We start from the raw sequence: 24,782 nt of genomic DNA on the forward strand, positions 1-24,782 counted from the left end.
TCATCCAAGATGGCGTCCCTCGAATTCCGATTGGCTGATAGGATTCTATCAGCCAATCGGAATTAAGGTAGGAATTTTCTGATTGGCTGATGGAATCAGCCAATCAGAATCAAGTTCAATCCGATTAGCTGATCCAATCAGCCTGTCAGATTGAGCTCGCATTCTATTGGCTGATCGGAACAGCCAATAGAATGCGAGCTCAATCTGATTGGCTGATTGGATCAGCCAATCGGATTGAACTTGATTCTGATTGGCTGATTCCATCAGCCAATCAGAAAATTCCTACCTTAATTCCGATTGGCTGATAGAATCCTATCAGCCAATCGGAATTCGAGGGACGCCATCTTGGATGACGTCCCTTAAAGGAACAGTCATTCGTCGTTCAGTCGTCGGGCCGGATGGATGTTCCGCGCTGGAGGTCTTCAGGATCCTGCCGCTTCGCTCCGGATGGAAGACCATAGAAGATGCCGCCTGGATGAAGACTTCAATCGGATGGAAGATCCTCTTCTGCCCCGCTTGGATGAAGACTTTGACCGGATCATGGACCTCTTCAGCCCCCCGCTTGGGCTTGGATCAGGACATCGGAGGAGCTCTTCAGGATGGATCGGTGAACCTGGATGGTGAAGACAAGGTAGGAAGATCTTCAGGGGCTTAGTGTTAGGTTTATTTAAGGGGGGTTTGGGTTAGATTAGGGGTATGTGGGTGGTGGGTTGTAATGTTTGGGGGGGTATTGTATGTTTTTTTTTACAGGCAAAAGAGCTGAAATTCTTGGGGCATGCCCCGCAAAGGGCCCTGTTCAGGGCTGGTAAGGTAAAAGAGCTTTTAACTTTTTTAATTTAGAATAGGGTAGGGAATTTTTTATTTTGGGGGGCTTTGTTATTTTATTAGGGGGCTTAGAGTAGGTGTAATTAGTTTAAAATTGTTGTAATATTTTTCTTATGTTTGTAAATATTTTTTTATTTTTTGTAACTTACTTCTTTTTTATTTTTTGTACTTTAGCTAGTTTATTTAATTGTATTTATTTGTAGGAATTGTGTTTAATTAATTTATTGATAGGGTAGTGTTAGGTTTAATTATATCTTAGGTTAGGATTTATTTTACAGGTAAATTTGTTATTATTTTAACTAGGTAACTATTAAATAGCTATTGTACCTGGTTAAAATAATTACCAAGTTGCCTGTATAATAAATATTAATCATAAAATAGCTATAATATAATTATAATTTATATTGTAGCTATATTAGGATGTATTTTACAGGTAAGTATTTAGCTTTAAATAGGAATAATTTATTTAATAAGAGTGAATTAATTTCGTTAGATTTAAATTATATTTAACTTAGGGGGGTGTTAGTGTTAGTGTTAGATTTAGCTTTAGGGGTTAATCCATTTATTATAGTAGCGGTGAGCTCCGGTCGTCAGATTAGGGGTTAATAATTGAAGTTAGGTGTCGGCGATGTTAGGGAGGGCAGATTAGGGGTTAATACTATTTATGATAGGGTTAGTGAGGCGGATTAGGGGTTAATAACTTTATTATAGTAGCGCTCAGGTCCGCTCGGCAGATTAGGGGTTAATAAGTGTAGGCAGGTGTCGGCGACGTTGTGGGGGGCAGATTAGGGGTTAATAAATATAATCTAGGGGTCGGCGGTGTTAGGGGCAGCAGATTAGGGGTACATAGGGATAACGTAGGTTGCGGCGGTTTACGGAGCGGCAGATTAGGGGTTAAAAAAAATATGCAGGGGTCAGCGATAGCGGGGGCGGCAGATTAGGGGTTAATACGTGTAAGGGTAGGGGTGTTTAGACTCGGGGTACATGTTAGGGTGTTAGGTGCAGACGTAGGAAGTGTTTTCCCATAGGAAACAATGGGGCTGCGTTAGGAGCTGAACGCAGCTTTTTTGCAGGTGTTAGGTTTTTTTTCAGCTCAAACAGCCCCATTGTTTCCTATGGGAGAATCGTGCACGAGCACGTTTTTGAGGCTGGCCGCGTCCGTAAGCAACTCTGGTATCGAGAGTTGCATTTGCGGTAAAAATGCTCAACGCTCCTTTTTTGGAGCCTAACGCAGCATTTGTTTGAACTCTCGATACCAGAGTTAAATTTATGGTGCGGCCAGAAAAAAGCCAGCGGAGCGTTAACAGCCCTTCTACCGCCAAACTCCAAATCTAGGCCTTAGAGTTTTGTTATTGGGTGCTCATGACATTTACATAGAGGATATAGTTGTGATAAGTGCCCCATACCATGTATTATTATTATTTGTATAGTGCTACAGAATTTGGCGGAGCTATACAAATAAATAATAATAATACATAGTATCCTGTATAGCAAACGAGAACTGTTAGCAATGCGGAAAGGCAATAATGAAACCTGCAATAGTTAGAAAATGTGATCTCAAAGCAGGTTTTGTAAATGTTCGTAACTGTAAAATATCTGCATGTCTGTGTTATTAAATGAATCCTCTTGCATATGTTGCACTGGATTGTTTTATAAAGGGAAGTTTTGTTTTTAGCTTTAAAGGGACACTAAACACAAATTGTAAACTACATGATTATAAACCTTCATATATAGTATAAGAATCATTTTGTAATGAAAACTGCAGCTTTATTTTGTCAAATTAGTATATTGTTTTATGTTTTTTCTTTTCATTGATTTCCCTGTCCTTCAGAACAAAAGAACCCTTGCTAACCAATCACAAACTAATATTCAGATATAACACATACTCTGTTTGCACATGTGCAGACTTGTGTAGCCTGCACTCTTGTAATTCCCTTAAGGTGGTTTAGCACTGATTCAGCCTACAAATAATGATTTTCCTATCATGATTGTTGATGCAAAACTAATAATCCATCTTTTAAAAGCATGTGACACCATAGAAGCTAAGAAAGGGAGGGAGGGAGGGAAAAGTAAACATACGCTTGCATAAATTGCCTTAAAGTATTAACCCAAGCCTCCCTGGGAGAAAGTTAAACAAACACATTTTCAGAGGTATTTTACAACAAAAGGCTGCAAAATAAATAATGAGTGTATATTGCAATAATGTTTTACTTGCATTAATTAAACATTTTGGTACTAGATTACAAGTGGAGCGCTAAATATCGCTTGCGTACAAGAGATATTAGCACTCCACTTTATAATACCAGTGTACGATAATGCGATAATGTGCACTAGTATTACAAGCAAATCACAATGCGAATGCGGGCTCCTGTTCCCATTGTGAGGAAGCATTGCGCTCACAAGACCGTGCTTCCATAGGCTCCTGTGGGAGCCTCGTTCTGATGCCATCACAGACGGCATCAGAATCTTGCGCAGCGAAAAGGGGTAAGTAGCGCAGCATTTTTTAATATATATGTATATGACTATATACATATATAGTTATGTGTTAATATGTGTATATACATATACACATATAATATATAAGCATTTACATATATATTCACATTTCGGTCTTTGAGAACACACAGTTCCCATAGACAGAAAAAAAAATGGCACTGAAAAGTGCATTTACATTGCGAACACCCCACTCCCACCAACTTTAAAGCCACAAAACTGCCTAGTGCAGTTGTTTTTTTTTATTAAAAAAAAGGTTACTTTTCGGAGTGCTAATTGCTAACACGCTAATTGCTACTTGTAATGGCTGGTTAATTGTCACGCTCCCGCAAACGGTCAAATTTGCGCATTTGCGGGAGTGCGACTATTTAGAGCTCAACTTGTAATTTAGCCATTTATGCTCTGTTGAAATGTCAAGTTTAATGGTCCTTTAAATTGTTTGTTTAGTAATGTTTTACATGACAGGAAATAGTGCTGCCATCTAGTGCTCTTGTTAATGTATAACATTGTTGCAAAACATTTGCCCTATAGTGCTGCAGACACGTGCACACCCTTGAACTTACCTTCCAGCTTTTCAACAAAGGATAACAAGAAAACAAAGAACATTTGATAATAGAGGTAAATTAGAAAGCTGTTTAATATTGTATGTTCTATCTGAATCATTAAAGATTTTGTCCCTTTAATATTTCTTACACAAATCAGTAGATTTATATAATTACATTTTTTGAATATGCTATATGAGAGTTTTTTTTTATTATTTCTGTTTGAATAAGTATAAACCATTGACAAAGCACTAGATATTCTATTCCTTTGCACATTAACCGGTAAAGAGCCTACCTTTCTTCTTCTGTGATATTCCCCATCTTTATTAAGAGAAATGAAAAAAAAAACACATTATGTAGTTAAAGCTTTTTTTATATCATACCAAAAACCTTTAACAATGCACAGAAGAAAATAAATTACCATTGCTGGAGACACTGTTGGAGTTAGACCGTTTACTTCCGTTAAACTGCAAAAAAATATAGCAGGAAATATAAAATCATATAACATACAGAGGTGAAGAATTCCATGTACAAAATATTCTGCAGGTTACATTCTGGTAAAAACAAAAACCAGAATAAATAAGCAGAGGAGGAACGCTCACTATCCCCACTTTTTCTCCTATCCCCCCCCCCCCACAGTTTCCTTTATTACCGCTCATCCTATTCCTTTTCTATTTCACTCAAGTTAAGTATTTTCTTTCCCTTTTTCTCTCACATTCTCACTATTGTTTCAATAGACCTCTTCCTCCCTTTAAAACTATTGCTGTCCTTTCCTTGAACTGTGCACTTGCAACCTGCCCTCTACTTGATTGTAAAGTTGGCCATCTACTTGTTTCTGATTGTACAAATGTAATGTTTCGGTGTCAAATCATGATGTACTCGTACAAAAGACACGTAATCTACTTCTGAACATAATTTAGAGCAGAATAACACTTGTACAAACACATTTTGGAAAGCTTAAGGCTATATTTCTACTCAAAATGGATTATCTTCCTAGAATCATTCTGAAGTAATCTATGGCTTCATCCATGAGTAATCTAATAGTTATTGAGGTTTTGTCATTCAAGACATCATAAAGTATGCCTTTAGGCCATTTTTAAAATCAGTTGACTAAAGTTTTCAAAGAAAATATCCAAAAATAAGATCTTAATTACTTCATTTGAAAAAATGTAATTATCTGTTTTTACAGGATGGGTTGATATTATTTTAGGATGTCTCTATGACAACCTAAATAAAGGCTGGTATTAATTTAGAATGTCTCTATGACAACCTGCATAAGGGCTGGTATTAATTCAAGATGTCTCTATGACAACCAAAAGTAGGGCTGATATTAATTCAGGATGTCTCCATGACAACTGCAAGATGGGTTGGTATAGTTACCATATGCCTACAGAAAATCTCAGCCATCTTGTTATATCCTGGTAAGCACTGGAGATTTACTAGCTTTTCTAGAGCCACAGAACAATGTGTTTAGGCCTGTATTCCCAGATATGTCTAACAGCTCACTGAAGTGCTAAGCACACATTTTAGGTGGTTTAATAAAAATTAGTATTTTACGTTACGATTTCCTTGAACAAAAAAAAAAATGTAAAAAATACTTACTTAAATGACTTCAATAAACCCGTTAAATTATTACAGACCTGTAAATAAAATGTAAATGTATTTACTGGCTCTTAAACGAAATATGCTATTGTCAAATGACATAACTTTGCAACACTGGTTTCTTCTATATTTAAACAGCTAATCTAACTTAAAAATACAAAAATACATCTGTGTATTATTGTTAGGCTAATTACTTTAAATACATTATTCTTTGTATTATGTAGATTTTATTTAGTGTTTAATGTCCCTTTAGTTTTGTCACTAAAGGCAAAACATAGAATTTGTAGTTATGGGACAGAAGGAAGAGAGAACATATAAACTTCACTACTATTAAAAAAAAAAAAGCATCATTAAATAACCTGAAGATTGAGAAAAAAAAAAATCATTGTTCTGTCTACCCCTCCTTCTAATGCATTCTGCTCCAAGACCAGTAGTTAGAGCTCGCACTGTGCAGTGGGTTGTGCTCCATTCTCTTACTTCCTTCTCTATACAAAGTGCATTCTGCTACAGGCCCTGGACTGACATGTAGTGCTTGCTCTGTGCAAGGGGAAGGGATCGGAGGGAGACTGCATACTACTTCACCATATCAAGTACAGTGTGTTCCTGGACCAGCAGCTTGCACTGTGCAGAAGAGGGGGATGCCTCCTGCAGGCCTGGCCTTATAAGGTCTAAGGACTAACTGGGGCTAAGAGACTCCAAAGCTGTCCTCTGCAGCCGGCGCATCAGTCTCTGGAAAGCTACAGACTGATTTGCAGGCGTAAGGGCAACGTTGGAGTTTCTCAGCTTCTGCTGTTCCTTCCTGTGTGCATTTTTAAAAGCCATGTGCACTAGCTAGAGGGAACAGTGGCATTGTCCCTAAAAACCCTAATCTGAGATGGTAGAGGTGGTGGTATGAAGTACCACCACAAAAAAAACCCTGGATAAAATGATGTACTGAAAACAAAAATTTGACTGATAATAACACGTAGAGTATAGTTTTTAACATTACACTAGTTGTTAAAATATTGAAGAAATACGTTTAAAGTCTGACAGCCAGATTACGAGTCTTGTAGGTATAGGTGTACTGCACACTTTTTTTGGCCGCCACGCAACGTCAGTACCGCACTTTAAAAAAAGTCCTTTTTCAATGGGAATTTTATAGGGCCGGTATTACGTACCGCCATCTAAAGTCAGTAGTTACGAGTTTTACGTTACAAAGCTGTAGCATAGAACTCATAACTAAAGTGTTAAAAAGTACACTAAACACCCATAAACTACCTAATAACCCCTAAACTGAGGCCCTCCTGCATTGCAAATAATAAAATAAAAATATTAACCCGTAATCTGCCGCTCCGGACATCGCCGCCACTTACAAAATGTAATAACCCCTATTCCGCCGCTCCCCGACATTGTCACCGCTATAATAAAATTATAAACCCCTAAACCACCGCCCTCTCACATCTCAAACACTATTTAAATATTATTAACCCCTAATATGCTGTCCGCCCACTCCGCCGCTATAATAAACCTATTAACCCCTAAACCTAACCCTAACGTAACCCTAACCCTAACACCCCCTAACTTAAATATAATTAAAATAAATCTAAATAAAACCTACTATTAATAACTGATTCCTATTTAAAAGTAAATACTTACCTGTAAAATAAACCCTAAGCTAGCTACAATATAACTAATAGTTACATTGTATCTATCTTAGGTTTATTTTTATTTCACAACTAAGTTTGTATTTATTTTAACTAGGTAGACTAGTTATTAAATAGTTATTAACTATTTACTAGCTACCTAGTTAAATTAAATACAAAGTTACCTGTAAAATAAAACCTAACCTGACTTACACTAACACCTAATATTACAATAAAATTAAATAAATTAAATTAACAAAATACATTTATCTAAATTACAAAAAATAAACACTAAATTACACAAAATAAAGAAAGAAATGATCAAAAATAAAAAACAAATTACTCCTAATCTAATAATAGCCCAATCAAAATAAAAAAGCCCCCCCCCCCCTCAAATAAAAAAACCCTAGCCTACACTAAACTGCCAATGGCTCTTAAAAGGGCCTTTTGTGGGGCATTGCCCCAAAGAAATCAGCTCTTATACCTGTAAAAAAAAATACAAACAACCCCCCAACAGTAAAACCCACCACTCACACAACCAAACCCCCCAAATAAAATCCTACCTATTTAAACCTAAGCTCCCCATTGCCTTGAAAAGGGCTTTTGGATGGGCATTGCCCTTAAAAGGGCATTTAGCTCTTTTACATTGCCCAAAACCCTAAGCTAAAAATAAAACCCACCCAATAAACCCTTAAAAAAAAAACTAACACTAACCCCCGACGATCCACTTACAGTTTTTGAAGACCAGACATCCATCCTCATCCAGGCGGCAGAAGTCTTCATCCAAGAGGGCAGAAGTCTTCATCCAGACGGCATCTTCTATCTTCATCCATCTTGCGCGGAGCGGGTCCATCTTCAAGACATCCGGCGCGGAGCATCCTCTTCTTCCGATGGTTGTTGAAGAATGAAGGTTCCCTTTAAATGACGTCATCCAAGATGGCATCCCTTACATTCCGATTGGCTGATAGAATTTTATCAGCCAATAGGAATTAAGGGGAAAAAATCCTATTGGCTGTTGCAATCAGCCAATAGGATTGAGCTTTCATCCTATTAGCTGATCCAATCAGCCAATATGATTGAGCTCACATTCTATTGGCTGATTGAAATAGTCAATAGAATGCAAGCTCAATCCTATTGGCTTCATTCTTAAACAGCTATCGTAAGAAGAGGATGAGGATGCTGCGCTCCGGATGTCTTGAAGATGGACCCGCTCCGCGCCGGATGGATGAAGATAGAAGATGCCGTCTGGATGAAGACTTCTGCCGGCTTCGATGAGGACTTCTGCCCGCTTGGATGAAGACTTCTGCTGCCTGGATGAAGATGGATTTCCGGTCTTCAAAAACTGTAAGTGGATCGTCTGGGGTTAGTGTTAGGTTTTTTAAGGGTTTATTGGGTGGGTTTTATTTTTAGCTTAGGGTTTTGGGCAATGTAAAAAGAGCTAAATGCCCTTTTAAGGGCAATGCCCATCCAAATGCCCTTTTCAGGGCAATGGGGAGCTTAGGTTTATTTAGATAGGATTTTATTTGGGGGGTTTGGTTGTGTGGGTGGTGGGTTTTAGTGTTGGGGGTTGTTTATATATTTTTTTTACAGTTAAAAGAGCTGATTTCTTTGGGGCAATGCCCCACAAAAGGCCCTTTTAAGGGCCATTGGCAGTTTAGTGTAGGCTAGGGTTTTTTTTATTTTGGGGGGTTTATTTTGATAGGGCTATTAGATTAGGCGTAATTCATTTTTATTTTTGATAAAAAAAAATTATTTTGTGTAATTTAGTGTTTATTTTTTTGTAATTTAGATAGATGTATTTTGTGAATTTAATTTATTTAATTTTATTGTAATGTTAGGTGTTAGTGTAACTCAGGTTAGGTTTTATTTTACAGGTAACTTTGTATTTATTTTAACTAGGTAGCTAGTAAATAGTTAATAGTTAAAATAAATACAAACTTAGCTGTGAAATAAAAATAAACCTAAGATAGATACAATGTAACTATTAGTTATACTGTAGCTAGCTTAGGGTTTATTTTACAGGTAAGTAAGTATTTAGTTTTAAATAGGAATTAGTTATTAATAGTAAGTTTTATTTAGAATTATTTTAAAGTTAGGGGTGTTAGGGTTAGGATTAGATTTAGGGTTACGTTAGGGGTTAATATATTTATTTAGTGTTAGTGATGTGGGAGGCCAGAGGTTTAGGGGTTAATAACTTTAGTATAGTGGCGGTAGCGACATTGGGGCGGCAGATTAGGGGTTAATAAATTTATGTAGGCGGCGGCGACATTGGGGGCGGCAGATTAGGGGTTAATAAGTATAATGTAGGTGTCAGCAATGTCGGGGCAGCAGATTAGGGGTGTTTAGACTCGGGGTTTGTGTTAGGTTTAAACACACATTTTTTCCCCATAGACATCAATGGGGCTGCGTTACGGGGGAAATTGTGCATGTATTTGGGTGCGGTATGGAGCTCAATGCAACCATATCGCCCGCACAAGCCTTTTTTTGCAAACCTGTAATAGCAGCGCTATTAAAGGTGAGCGGTGAAAATAATGTACAAGTAATTAGTGAGCCAGCCATAACGCAAAACTCGTAATCTGGCTGTGAGTTTCTATAAATTACTTCAATATCTTTCCTGTATCTAATCTTTTAGGGATGGATAAAGTGTTCAAACAATGGCTTGTATGGAATGCACTAATGTAAAAAAGACTGTAAAACCTGATAAAATGTTACTTTAACATTGTTATATTTGACACGGCCATTGCATGTGCACTTTTTCTCTTCCTAACTGTCACTAGCAGAAGATATTAGAGATTGGATAAGAGAAATCTAAGTTTCAACATGGTAGCAACCATTAATTTAAAGTAACAATAGGGAACTAGACAGCTTACAATTTTAGTAGTTAAATTACAGGAAAGTGAGACAAAATAAATTATAAACGTATATCACATTGTTTTACTACAACAATTTAACATTTTATAGTACAATCTCAAAGTGGTTAACATCATTTTAATACAGCAGTCATGAGTTAAGTACAAACATGCATGTCCTCCTTTCTATTCATGCAAGAAAAATAATTTAACATGCAGTTCTTTCATACGCATGCAATTTCACCTTTAAACTATATATATATATATATATATATATATATATTTTTATATATATATATATATATATATATATATATATATATATATATATATATATATATATATATATATTAGATTGATGTATTCCCAAAACATTAATTCAACATTAACACTCTTATCATAAACAAATGCTTTCTGTAATCATAAGTTGATAACAGTACAAAAACATGAGGTAATTTCCCTGAAATGCACCGTACAGCACATACACATTTACTGTAACCTGTGGTACACGCACTATTGTTTTGCAATTTAATTTTTTTCTCGAGATATGACACAATTTTACAGACAGGAAATTATTGTTTGTTTGTTTCTGTCCAAGTATTTAAACAAACCAAGAAGTAAAATAACACACCTTAAGAAATGTTCCGGAACAAGATAACATTAAAACCCTAGTTAGGTCACAAAAATTACAATTGCATTTCCAATTAAATGTATGTATATATTATTGCTATTGTAAAATCCCAAGTTTTTTCTGTCAGGATTTAGATATGGCACATAATTTTAAACAACTTTCCAATTTACTTTTATTGTCATAATTGCTTTTTTCTTTTTGTATCCAAACAAATATCCTCATGGAAAGAAGCTACATTTTAACAAAGGATATCAAGGTAAAGATGTATATTTGATTACAGATGTAACTTGGAAAGTTAGCTAGCTCTCTCCCTTTAATTAGGCCCAGGCCTAGAAGGACAGATTTGAGGGAACAGGCAATCATCTAGAGCTGGAATACTTACATGATCAGATGTGTTAAACGTGACTGCATAGACAGCTGAAAAACAAAGCAAAACCTATCTTCAGCACTGCATCCTCTCATTGATAAATTATATGTGACACATGGTTGCAATAGTACATTTTCTTCTTTCGAATCTATTTGAATGATATTTATCAGGTTTTCTTCTATTTAAATAAGTAAATTAACTTGTGATTCATTATTTGAACAATATATGTTTGTGCTGAATAGAGTTTTACTTGTCAAACATTCAACCCTCAACCTTCCCGGCCTTTCACTGCTACACAAGATGGCTAATGTGACTTTGCAGTCAGTTTGTTGCATCTAAATGAGGTTATTGTAAAATCTAGTTTGTATTATCTTATAGTTAAATGTTTTTGTGCTAAAAATGTGTTTGTGTCATGTGTGGAGAGTTTCTCTCTTTCAATAAACCTGCAAAAATTGCCCTTATCAACCAGCAACTGTCGCATGCATATCCTGATGCTCCAAAATTAGTTAATAAAAAGTTTACCATGTTCAAATGGTGTCTCTTTTACATATAGGATGGATTTTTTTTAATGTCCCTTTAGTCTTTTGTCCTTTATAAAATTACAGTATCAACTGTTAAAGAGTTGCTATTTTTTTTACTAGAAAGAGGTACTCAACTAAACTTTACAAAACATTTGCTGTCTCTGAATTACTTTAAAAATGTAATTTTAATCAAAATGATTGCAAGTTTTTTGTAGCAGTGCCCTCCTCCTCTTCTCTGAATTACTTTAAAAATGTAATTTTAATCAAAATTATTGCAAGTTTTTTTGTAGCAGTGCCCTCCTCCTCTTGCATTAATTTGCTTTTTTTGTTTAGTCTGATTTATGTATCTTTTTTTTACTTTAAATCCGTGTCAATCTGCACTGTCTCGTGTACCTAGCACTACAGAATTTGGTGGCACATTACAAATAAATGATGAGGATGATAATAATAATAATAAAAAAAACATTATTCTTTCATATGATCAAATATAAATATAAATGGATACCAAATCATTGGCTAAAGCAAGCTCAAAAGCTCAGTTCAAAAGCAAATTTAAAAATCCACTGCATTATATACACATATTTACACATGGAGATTTATGGACATACATGGGCAATAATAAAATGCTATATTCCACTAGAGCATTAAACACATAGTAAAACAAAGACTCACATATGCCACCCCTGATTGGCTCAGTAGCTGTGTTTAACTCCAGGGGGCTGATTTATCAATATCTGTCCGACATGATATGCTGTAGCGTATCATGTCCGACAGACATCACTGATTGCCAACAGCATACGCTGTCGGCATTTAACATTGCACAAGCAGTTCTGGTGAACTGCTTGTGCAATGCCGACCCCTGCAGATTTGCGGCCAATTGGCCACTAGCAGGGGGTGTCAATCAACCTGATCGTATAGGATCGGGCAGATTGATGTCCACAGCCCCAGAGGCAGCGGACCAGTTTGATTCCGGCGAGCCTGAAGTCTCATGCTGAAGCAGGGGCATCAGGGGCCATTTGGGCCTTGATAAATCGGCCCCCAGGCCTGTAATGCATTGTCAATCCAGAGCTGACCTTAAATATACAGTATGTTTAATCCCCTTGTAGGGGTCAGATACATAGTTCTCTGCAAGCAACAGTGCAATAAGAAAATGCTACAGCACTTTATTATTTGCCTTTTTATGTTAGGCTTTCTGTGTAATTTCCTTATGCAGTGTAGTCACACTCACACACACAATTAGATCCCAACTGTGAGGGTTTTAGGTTAGGCCAGGAACAGGTTTGGTAGGTCTGTAGGTCACTAGAGTGTGCAGCCAATCGCTGGGTAGAATATAACAGTGCTCTGCACTTCCATTTCTAACAGGAACTGAAAAGCTCAGAATTTCAGAATGGAATTACAGGAAAAGGGGACAAAATAAATAATGAAAGTATATTGCAGACTTCTTTTTATATATGTGATTTACCATTTTATATTACCATCTCAAAGTGTTAAATGTCCCTTTAAGGAACATTATAGCTATCCGTCACATGAAGGAAGCAAGCAACGTGACTACACAGCAACAGGATAGAGCATTCTTCGACATTAACATTTTCCATTACATTTTATGCATTTGCACTTCCCACTATAAATATTATTGCTATATGCAGTATATGGTGAATAAAACATAGACTTAAATAATATTTACTTTTTCTTTTAAACATGAATGCTGTTAACAAATAACAAATAAATATATATCAAGGAACTAACCAGAAGCATTGCAGAAAGGTGATAAAGGACAATCTTCACCTGATGGGCATTCTGAAAATCAATATTAAAAGATATTTTGTAGAAGTTGGATTATAAAAGAAAAACAAAAACCACAGTAATTTTGCATCAACATTCTAATACAGAAATATATTTTACAAACCAGAATCCATATTAAATGTAGATTTAGTTTGGATTGTTTTTTACACAAGAATGTTACTGAGATATGATTTTACTGATATTGAGAATCATCTTGTTAACCTAATATACCTAATGTTTGGACTTAAATGGAGACTGTACGGTTTCTGTGTAAAGCAAATCAAGTTATACGTGTGCCTTGTTTTCTCTCTTCATGAATTTAAACAGAAAATCAATTCAGCTGTATTCTAACTCTTCATTCAGTCATTGTGGCCGATTTATCATTGCGTCAATCTCAACGCAATCGTTGGAGTCAATACGCTCCGGCAAATCTACATATGACTGCCTTATTTATTAAAAAGTCTGTCAAAAACACGCGCGCCAAATACAGCGCGATGAGCATTCCGACTGTTGATAAATAAGAGTCATCAATGTCGTGGATATTCTGTTTTTTCCAACTTTATACCATTTCAATACTGTCCATGAACAAGCACATTTCTCTAAATCTAATCTTTTATTTTTTTATCTGTTAATGTCCAATAAATATTATTATTATCAGGTATTTGTAGAGCGCCAACAGATTCCGCAGCGCTATGAACATGGTATACAAAATAACATTTACAGGGGTCAAGTGGGTACAGGGCCCTGCCGAGAGTTGCACTGTTGTAGCCGGCTCTTATGAATGTGAACTACAAACAGCTGGGCTCATAGGCTTACATGCTATGGGGTATAAGTGGATAGCAGTGGAGATAGGAAGGTTAGTGTAGGTTGTATGTATTCCTGAATAGTAGAGTCTTCAGGAAGCGCTTGAAGTTTCAAAACTAGGGGAGAGTCTTGTGGAGCGAGGCAGAAAATTCCATAAGATGGGAGCCAGTCTGGAAAAATCTTGTACACGGGAATGTTAGGAGGTAACAAGAGAGGAGGAGAGTAGGAGATCATGAGTGGAGCAAAGGGGATGGGTGGGAGAGTATCTGGAGACAAGGTCTGAGATGTAGGGGGGAGCAGTGCAGTTCAGAGATTTGTGTGTCAGAGAGAAATTTTGTGTTTAATCCTGGAGGCAAGAGGAAGCCAGTGAAGGGATTGGCTGAGAGGTGGAGCAGATGAAGAGCGACGTGTAAGGAAGATGAGCCTGGCAGAGGCATCCATTATGGATTGTAAAGGAGCTAGGCGGCAGCTAGGGAGACCAGAGAGGGTGGAGTTGCAGTAGTCGAGGCGGGACAGGATGAGAGAGTGGATTAAAATCTTATTTGTGTCTTGTGTAAGGAAATGTCTAATTTTAGAGATGTTTTTAAGGTGGAAGCAGCAGACGTTAGCCAAGGACTGAATGTGAGGAGTGAAAGAGAGATCTGAGTCAAGTGTGACCCCAAGACATTGGGCATGTGGGGTTGGGGTAATGATGGAGTTATCAACAGTTATAGAGAAATGGTGTGTGGAGATTTTGGAAGAAGGGAGGGAAAATAAGGAGCTCAGTTTTGGAGAGATTTAGCTTGAGGTAGTGAGAGGACATCCAAGATTAGATATGAGAGAGACAGTTAGTGACATGGGTTAGCAAGGAAGGAGATAGTTCTGGTGCAGAGAGGTAGATTCGGGTGTCGTCGGCATACAAATGATAATGAAACCCGTGAGACTTTATTAAGGAACCTAATGATGATGTGTAAATTTAGAAGAGAAGGGGACTGAGCTTTGCTGTACCCCAACAGAAAGAGGTAACAGGTCAGAGGATGCCCCAGAGAAGGCTACACTAAATGTACGGTTAGACAAATAGGAAGAGAACCATGAGAAATCTGTGTTGCAGATGCCAAAGGAATGGAGGGTTTGGAGCAAAAGAGGGTGGCTGACAGTATCAAAAGCTGCAGACAGATCAAGGAGGATAAGCAGAGAAAAGTGGCCTTTGGATTTTGGTGTAAGTAGGTCGTTGGTAACCTTAACAATTGCTGTCTCTGTGGAGTGTAGAGGGCAAAATCTAGAGTGCAGTGGGTTCAAGGAGGAAGTTTAATGTAAGGAAATGGGATAGACTGCATATAATTGCTTTTCAAGAAAGCTTTGAGGCAAGAGGGAGTAGGGAAATAGGGCGGTGGTTGGATGGGGAGGTTGAATTGAGAGACGTGTTTTTGAGGATAGGTGTGACCAGTGCATGTATAAGAGATGTGGGAACTATACCAGTGCTGAGGGAAAGGTTAAAGATGTGAGGTGTAGAAGGAGGGAGAGTTGTAGGGAGGGAAGTGATGTTACAAGCGAGGAGGTTATGGTCAGAAAGAGGAAAAGGGGAGTTTGTGAAGTTTGAGATAGTGCATCAATAGCTGAAAATCAGATCAAGGGAGTGACCATCTTTGTGAGTGGGAGAGTCAGTCTATTGTGACAGGCCGAAAGAGGAAGTGAGTTGCAGAAGTTGTTTTGCAGAGGAGGCAGTGGGATTATCAACAGGGAGGTTGAAGTCGCCAATAATGAGGGCAGGGGTATCTGAGAAAAGGAAATAAGGTAGCCAGGCGGCAAAGTGATATAGAAATAGAGTTGAGGAGCCAGGGGGTGGTATATGACTGCAACACGTATAGAGAGGGGAGAGAATAAGCGAATCGTGTGTTTCGAATTAAGAAAATGTGAGGGAAGAGAAGGGCTGTATGTGTTGAAAGATGCAATGAGAGGAAAGTAAAATACCAACACCACCTCCTTAGCTAGATTTAAACATGCACAAACAATATCTCACAGAAAGTTGTTTTTTTATTTATTTGTTATACAAAAAATATAATACTGTATATGATGTTTTCATATAAATGAATGTGTATTTGTATTTCTAGAAATCATGATATGCCTATCTAATGATTTTTCTTTTTTTTTTTTAAATGATTTTTAATGCTAGAATTTGTACATATATCTGTGCACATACTTGTACAGGGAGTGCAGAATTATTAGGCAAGTTGTATTTTTGAGGATTAATTTTATTATTGAACAACAACCATGTTCTCAATGAACCCAAAAAACTCATTAATATCAAAGCTGAATAGTTTTGGAAGTAGTTTTTAGTTTGTTTTTAGTTATAGCTATTTTAGGGGGATATCTGTGTGTGCAGGTGACTATTACTGTGCATAATTATTAGGCAACTTAACAAAAAACAAATATATACCCATTTCAATTATTTATTTTTACTAGTGAAACCAATATAACATCTCAACATTCACAAATATACATTTCTGACATTCAAAAACAAATCAGTGACCAATATAGCCACCTTTCTTTGCAAGGACACTCAAAAGCCTGCCATCCATGGATTCTGTCAGTGTTTTGATCTGTTCACCATCAACATTGCGTGCAGCAGCAACCACAGCCTCCCAGACACTGTTCAGAGAGGTGTACTGTTTTCCCTCCTTGTAAATCTCACATTTGATGATGAACCACAGGTTCTCAATGGGGTTCAGATCAGGTGAACAAGGAGGCCATGTCATTAGATTTTCTTCTTTTATACCCTTTCTTGCCAGCCACGCTGTGGAGTACTTGGACGCATGTGATGGAGCATTGTCCTGCATGAAAATCATGTTTTTCTTGAAGGATGCAGACCACTGCTTGAAGAAGGTGTCTTCCAGAAACTGGCAGTAGGACTGGGAGTTGAGCTCGACTCCATCCTCAACCCGAAAAGGCCCCACAAGCTCATCTTTGATGATACCAGCCCAAACCAGTACTCCACCTCCACCTTGCTGGCGGGAGTCGGACTGGAGCTCTCTGCCCTTTACCAATCCAGCCACGGGCCCATCCATCTGGCCCATCAAGACTCACTCTCATTTTATCAGTCCATAAAACCTTAGAAAAATCAGTCTTGAGATATTTCTTGGCCCAGTCTTGACGTTTTAGCTTGTGTGTCTTGTTCAGTGGTGGTCATCTTTCAGCCTTTCTTACCTTGGCCATGTCTCTGAGTATTGCACACCTTGTGCTTTTGGGCACTCCAGTGATGTTGCAGCTCTGAAATATGGCCAAACTGGTGGCAAGTGGCATCTTGGCAGCTGCACGCTTGACTTTTCTCAGTTCATGGGCAGTTATTTTGCGCCTTGGTTTTTCCACACGCTTCTTGCGACCCTGTTAACTATTTTGAATGAAACGCTTGATTGATCGATGATCACGCTTCAGAAGCTTTGCAATTTTAAGAGTGCTGCATCCCTCTGCAAGATATCTCACTATTTTTGACTTTTCTGAGCCTGTCAAGTCCTTCTTTTGACCCATTTTGCCAAAGGAAAGGAAGTTGCCTAATAATTATGCACACCTGATATAGGGTGTTGATGTCATTAGACCACACCCCTTCTCATTACAGAGATGCACATCACCTAATATGCTTAATTGGTAGTAGGCTTTCGAGCCTATACAGCTTGGAGTAAGACAACATGCATAAAGAGGATGATGTGGTCAAAATACTCATTTGCCTACTAATTCTGCACTCCCTGTATAAATATATGTTATGTCAGAAATCTTTTGCAAACATGTTTACATGTCCCTTCTTTTTTTGTTCTAAACAATGCTGTCTTTCATATTTCTGTGTTTATTTATACCACTATATGTATATAGTGTAAATATATAATTATTCTGAGCAAGAATAATTGTGAATATAGCATGTAATCAGGGTATCATATGTATTTATTTGCAATCAATGGATATTTTAAGAGCTGGGACAGTTTTTTCTCTGCACCTGTGTAACCCTTCCTGATTGCAGTCTAGTTTTAAAGACCACCCCTACACAGGTGTTAAAAAATGGTCTGGCATTTAAGATGACATTTCTTAATGAAAATGAAATTCAAGAGAGGGAAGAACAACACTGAAAATAGCATGACAGTAAAGAGGCGATTTTAATTTCTGCTGTATCTGATTCATGACAGCTTAAAGGGACAGTAAACACCAGAATTTTTGTTGTTTAAAAAGGTAGATAATCCCTTTATTACCCATTCCCCAGTTTTGCATAACCAACACAGTTATAATAATACTTTTTACCTCTGTGATTACCTTGTATCTATGCCTCTGCAAACTGCCCCCTTAATTCAGTTCTTTTGACAGACATGTATTTTTAGCCAATCAGTGCTGACTCCTGATTGAACAAACAGAAGACTACAGGGAGTGCAGAATTATTAGGCAAGTTGTATTTTTGAGGATTAATTTTATTATTGAACAACAACCATGTTCTCAATGAACCCAAAAAACTAATTAATATCAAAGCTGAATAGTTTTGGAAGTAGTTTTTAGTTTGTTTTTAGTTATAGCTATTTTAGGGGGATATCTGTGTGTGCAGGTGACTATTACTGTGCATAATTATTAGACAACTTAACAAAAAACAAATATATACCCATTTCAATTATTTATTTTTACTAGTGAAACCAATATAACATCTCAACATTCACAAATATACATTTCTGACATTCAAAAACAAAACAAAAACAAATCAGTGACCAATATAGCCACCTTTCTTTGCAAGGACACTCAAAAGCCTGCCATCCATGGATTCTTTCAGTGTTTTGATCTGTTCACCATCAACATTGCGTGCAGCAGCAACCACAGCCTCCCAGACACTGTTCAGAGAGGTGTACTGTTTTCCCTCCTTGTAAATCTCACATTTGATGATGGACCACAGGTTCTCAATGGGGTTCAGATCAGGTGAACAAGGAGGCCATGTCATTAGATTTTCTTCTTTTATACCCTTTCTTGCCAGCCACGCTGTGGAGTACTTGGACGCGTGTGATGGAGCATTGTCCTGCATGAAAATCATGTTTTTCTTGAAGGATGCAGGCTTCTTCCTGTACCACTGCTTGAAGAAGGTGTCTTCCAGAAACTGGCAGTAGGACTGGGAGTTGAGCTTGACTCCATCCTCAACCCGAAAAGGCCCCACAAGCTCATCTTTGATGATACAAAGCCCAAACCAGTACTCCACCTCCACCTTGCTGGCGGGAGTCGGACTGGAGCTCTCTGCCCTTTACCAATCCAGCCACGGGCCCATCCATCTGGCCCATCAAGACTCACTCTCATTTCATCAGTCCATAAAACCTTAGAAAAATCAGTCTTGAGATATTTCTTGGCCCAGTCTTGACGTTTCAGCTTGTGTGTCTTGTTCAGTGGTGGTCGTCTTTCAGCCTTTCTTACCTTGGCCATGTCTCTGAGTATTGCACACCTTGTGCTTTTGGGCACTCCAGTGATGTTGCAGCTCTGAAATATGGCCAAACTGGTGGCAAGTGGCATCTTGGCAGCTGCACGCTTGACTTTTCTCAGTTCATGGGCAGTTATTTTGCGCCTTGGTTTTTCCACACGCTTCTTGCGACCCTGTTGACTATTTTGAATGAAACGCTTGATTGTTCGATGATCACGCTTCAGAAGCTTTGCAATTTTAAGAGTGCTGCATCCCTCTGCAAGATATCTCACTATTTTTGACTTTTCTGAGCCTGTCAAGTCCTTCTTTTGACCCATTTTGCCAAAGGAAAGGAAGTTGCCTAATAATTATGCACACCTGATATAGGGTGTTGATGTCATTAGACCACACCCCTTCTCATTACAGAGATGCACATCACCTAATATGCTTAATTGGTAGTAGGCTTTCAAGCCTATACAGCTTGGAGTAAGACAACATGCATAAAGAGGATGATGTGGTCAAAATACTCATTTGCCTAATAATTCTGCACTCCCTGTATAAATATATGTTATGTCAGAAATCTTTTGCAAACATGTTTACATGTCCCTTCTTTTTTTGTTCTAAACAATGCTGTCTTTCATATTTCTGTGTTTATTTATACCACTATATGTATAAATATGTATAGCAAGAATAATTGTGAATATAACATGTAATCAGGGTATCATATGTATTTATTTGCAATCAATGGATATTTTAAGAGCTGGGACAGTTTTTTCTCTGCACCTGTGTAACCCTTCCTGATTGCAGTCTAGTTTTAAAGACCACCCCTACACAGGTGTTAAAAAATGGTCTGGCATTTAAGATGACATTTCTTAATGAAAATGAAATTCAAGAGAAGGAAGAACAACACTGAAAATAGCATGACAGTAAAGAGGCGAATTTAATTTCTGCTGTATCTGATTCATGACAGCTTAAAGGGACAGTAATCACCAGAATTTTTGTTGTTTAAAAAGGTAGATAATCCCTTTATTACCCATTCCCCAGTTTTGCATAACCAACACAGTTATAATAATACTTTTTACCTCTGTGATTACCTTGTATCTATGTCTCTGCAAACTGCCCCCTTAATTCAGTTCTTTTGACAGACATGTATTTTTAGCCAATCAGTGCTGACTCCTAGGAGCTTAACGTGCCTGAGCTCAATGCTATCTATGTGAAACACATGAACTAACGCCCTCTAGTGGTGAAAAACCTGTCAAAATGCTTTCAGATTAGAGGCGGCCTTCAAGGTCTAAGAAATTAGCATATGAACCTCCTAGGTTTAGCTTTCAACTAAGAATACCAAGAGAACAAAGCAAAATTGGTAATAAAAGTAAATTGGAAAGTTGTTTAAAATTACATGCCCTATTTAAATCATGAAAGTTTTTTTTTTACTTGACTGTCCCTTTAATGTTAGGTAGGCTATCCCTTTGAGCTATCATTTAAAGATTATATTAAATCAAACATTATTCGATTATTAAAATCTTTGTCAGAAATATTACACTGTGTGGCCTAATGTCATCATCAATGTTTATCTTTAATACTAATTTCAAATATACATACTTTCAAATTATAATACACAATGTAACAAATGGCACTTACAAGTTCCAATCAGCCAATAGAATGTGAGCTCAATCCTATTGGCTGATTGCATCAGCCAATAGGATTTTTTCTACCTTAATTCCGATTGGCTGATAGAATTCTATCAGCCAATCGGAATCTGAGGGATGCCATCTTGGATGACGTCACTTAAAGGTACCTTCATTCTGTTTTAGTCGTCGCCAGAAGAGGATGCTCCGCGTCGGATGTCTTGAAGATGGACCCGCTCCGGATGAAGATTGAAGATGCCGTCTGGATGAAGACTTCTGCCCGTCTGGAGGACCACTTCTGCCCAGCTTGGATGAAGACTTCTGCCTGTCTGGAGGACCACTTCGCCCGGCTTGGATGAAGACGTCTCCCGGTAAGTCGATCTTCAGGGGGTTAGTGTTAGGTTTTTTTAAGGGTGTATTGGGTGGGTTTTATTTTTTAGATTAGGGTTTGGGTGGCAAAAGAGCTAACTGCCCATTTAAGGGCAATGCCCATCCAAATGCCCTTTTCAGGTCAATGGGGAGCTTAGTTTTTTTTAGATAGTATTTTATTTGGGGGGGTTGGTTGTGTGGGTGGTGGGTTTTACTGTTGGGGGGGTTGTTTGTATTTTTTTTACTGGTAAAAGAGCTGATTACTTTGGGGCAATGCCCCGCAAAAGGCCCTTTTAAGGGCTATTGGTAGTTTAGTTTATTCTAGGGGTTTTTTTTTATTTTGAGGGGGCTTTTTTATTTTAATAGGGCTATTAGATTAGGTGTAATTAGTTTACATTTCTGTAATTTGTTTATTATTTTCTGTAATTTAGTGGGGTTTTTTTGTACTTTAGCTAATTTAATTTAATTTAGGTAATTGTATTTAATTTAGTTATTTTATTTAATTATAGTGTAGTGTTAGGTGTTAGTGTAACTTAGGTTAGGTTTTATTTTACAGGTAAATTTGTATTTATTTTAGCTAGGTAGTTATTAAATAGTTAATAACTATTTAATAACTAGTCTACCTAGTTAAAATAAATACAAACTTGCCTGTAAAATAAAAATAAATCCTAAGCTAGCTAAAATGTAACTATTAGTTATATTGTAGCTAGCTTAGGGTTTATTTTATAGGTAAGTATTTAGTTTTAAATAGGAATAATTTAGTTAATGATAGGAATATTTATTTAGATTTATTTAAATTATATTTAAGTTAGTGGGTGTTAGGTTTAGGGTTAGACTTAGGTTTAGGGGTTAATAACTTTAATATAGTGGCAGCGACGTTGGGGGCGGCAGATTAAGGGTTAATAAATGTAGGTAGGTGGCGGCGATATTAGGGACGGCAGATTAGGGGTTAAAAATATTTAACTAATGTTTGTGAGGCGGGAGTGCGGCGGTTTAGGGGTTAATGTGTTTATTCAGGGGTGTATTATGGCCCAGACCAACAAGCCCGGTGCATAGGGCAGCAGATTTGGGAGGGGCAGCAGATTTGGGAGGGGCAGCATATCTGCCCTATCCTCTCTCTAAAAGCCAGCACACAGTACAGTGAGCGAAAATAGTGCAGGCTTTTACAGAGAAGACAAGGCACGTGCACTGATTAAGGTCGCTCTTCACAGCCAGTGCTCCTTTAAACCATTGCTTCATTTAGAGTCGCCGGCATTTTTGCAGTGGAAGCGTTCTTGGTGAGAAACTTGCCCGGGGATATGCTTACAAGTTGAGGCTGGAGGAGAAGACCTTTTGCCGATATGCTGCCTCCCCTTATCAGCTGTGGTGGGTCTGCGAGCGCAGTGCTTATTTCAGGTCTTAGTAACTAAAAGATTGGACGCGTCTGTGTACTGCTTAGATCAGCTTGTGATGTCTAATCATAAACTCTAATAGCCTAGCTTTCTCTGCATTCATGAACCCACGGAGTAAATAGTAAACCGAGACTTAAAAGGTTTCATTACTTGAATGATGGTAATTACTGTATATTGTTGCATGTAAAGGGCAGTGATTGTTTCAAAGTGTATTATTCTTTCCCTCCCTTCCTCTCTCCCTTTTTCCCTCAACTCACTCCCTCCCTCCCTCAACTCCCTCTCTTCTTTCTTTCTTTCCCTCCCTCCCTCTCTTCCTCCCTTCTTTTTTCCCTCCCTCCCTTGCTCTCTTCTTTCAATCTTTTCTTTCCCTCCCTTCTTTCCTCCCCCCTTTTCTCCTCTCCCTCCCCACTTTTCTCTCTCTCTCTCTCCCTTCCTTCTTTCCTTTTTCTCCCTTTTCTCCCCTCCCCTTCTTTTCTCTCCCTTCTCTCAGGGAGAAAATGGTATGAGATGCATGCAATTCAACCCACCTGTATGCAAGTGTTTTGCTAGCCCATTTTCTTTTGAATTGTTATGAAAAGAACAAAACATTGTACACACTAACCCAAAAAAATATTAAGGGGGAAAAAAGCCTAAAACCTTTGTGTGTGTGTGTGTGTGATGGGGCAGCAGAATTTTGAGTGCCTAGGGCAGCACAAAACCTAAATACGCCTTTGTGTTTATTATAGTGGTGGCGACATTAGGGGCGGCAGATTAGGGGTTAATAAGTGTAGGTAGGTGGCGGCGACATTGGGGGCGGCAGATTAGGGGTTAATAAATATAATGAAGGTGTCTGCAATGTTGGGGTCAGCAGATTAGGTGACGGCGGTGTCCGGAGCGGCAAATTAGGAGTTACAATTTTAATTATAGTGTTTGCGATGCGGGAGGGTCACGGTTTAGGGGTTAATAGGTAGTTTATGGGTGTTAGTGTACTTTTTAGCACTTTAGTTATGAGTTTTATGTTACGGCGTTGTACCATAAAACTCTTAACTACTGACTTTTAAATGCGTTAGGACTCTTGACAGGGTAGGGTGTACCGCTCACTTTTCGGCCTCCCAGGACAGACTAGTGATACCGGCGCTATGGAAGTCCCATAGAAAAAAGACTTTACAAAGTTTACGTAAGTCGTGTTGCGGTAAGGCCAAAAAAGTGAGCGGTGCCCCTAAACCTTCAAGACTCGTAATACCAGCGGGCATAAAAAAGCAGCGTTAGGACCTCTTAACGCTGCTTTTTTACCCTAACGCACAACTCGTAATCTAGCCGTTTATGTTTTAGCATTCTGCAGTTTTAAAAGTGGATCAAGACCATTAGATGCAAGTAAGGATTTTGCTGTTCTTTTACACTCACTCTGTGGTGCTTTATGCCCTTTAAATAAACAGATCCATAAAGTTAGAAAATGCATGTACTTACCTGTAGTCGATGCGTTTGGTACTGTCACAGTAGCTAAAGTGGTGGTTACATCATGACCCGTAACTAAAGAAAAATAAGACGTATTAAAAATTAACTTTTTTTATTCTATTGGGCCTAGAACATTTATATAAGCAACAGGTGCATCAAGTGATCCATACAAAATGCAAGCAAAAAGTGTTATCATACACAACCTCCCACCTTACAATTTTATCATTTAGATGGCAAATAAAGTATTTTTGTTATTAGTTAAATATTAAATAATCAACCAAGTGTATTATAGAGCCAGGTAGCCATTGAAACTTAAAGAAACATGAAACCCAATTTTTTTATTTCTTAGTTCGGAAAGAGCATACAATTTTAAACAACTTTCCAAGTTACTTCTATTTTCCTATTTGCTTCATTGTCTTGGTATTCTTTGTTGAAAAAGCAGCAATGCACTACTGGGAGCTAGTTTACAAACTGGGTGACCTAATAGCATGAGGCATAAATGTGCAACCACCAATCAGTAGCTTCTGGCCTATCTA

The 24,782-nt window shown here is 37.8% G+C and overlaps 1 protein-coding gene across 8 annotated transcripts in view; it reads right to left on the reverse strand.

Annotated features, from left to right (window-relative positions):
- Positions 1 to 24,782, reverse strand: part of ADGRG2 (adhesion G protein-coupled receptor G2) — a 308,878-nt gene that overhangs the window by 70,672 nt on the left and 213,424 nt on the right. For all 8 annotated transcript variants that reach the window (XM_053706390.1, XM_053706388.1, XM_053706386.1 and 5 more), the window contains 6 exons: positions 24,259 to 24,321; positions 13,199 to 13,249; positions 10,947 to 10,981; positions 5,463 to 5,500; positions 4,282 to 4,327; positions 4,156 to 4,181 (listed from right to left, as the gene is read on the reverse strand). In XM_053706390.1, coding sequence (XP_053562365.1) covers positions 4,156 to 4,181; positions 4,282 to 4,327; positions 5,463 to 5,500; positions 10,947 to 10,981; positions 13,199 to 13,249; positions 24,259 to 24,321 — 259 coding nt within the window. The remainder of the gene's footprint in view (positions 1 to 4,155; positions 4,182 to 4,281; positions 4,328 to 5,462; positions 5,501 to 10,946; positions 10,982 to 13,198; positions 13,250 to 24,258; positions 24,322 to 24,782) is intronic.

Source organism: Bombina bombina, chromosome 3, assembly GCF_027579735.1.
Source record: "Bombina bombina isolate aBomBom1 chromosome 3, aBomBom1.pri, whole genome shotgun sequence".
Lineage (NCBI taxonomy): Eukaryota > Metazoa > Chordata > Amphibia > Anura > Bombinatoridae > Bombina > Bombina bombina.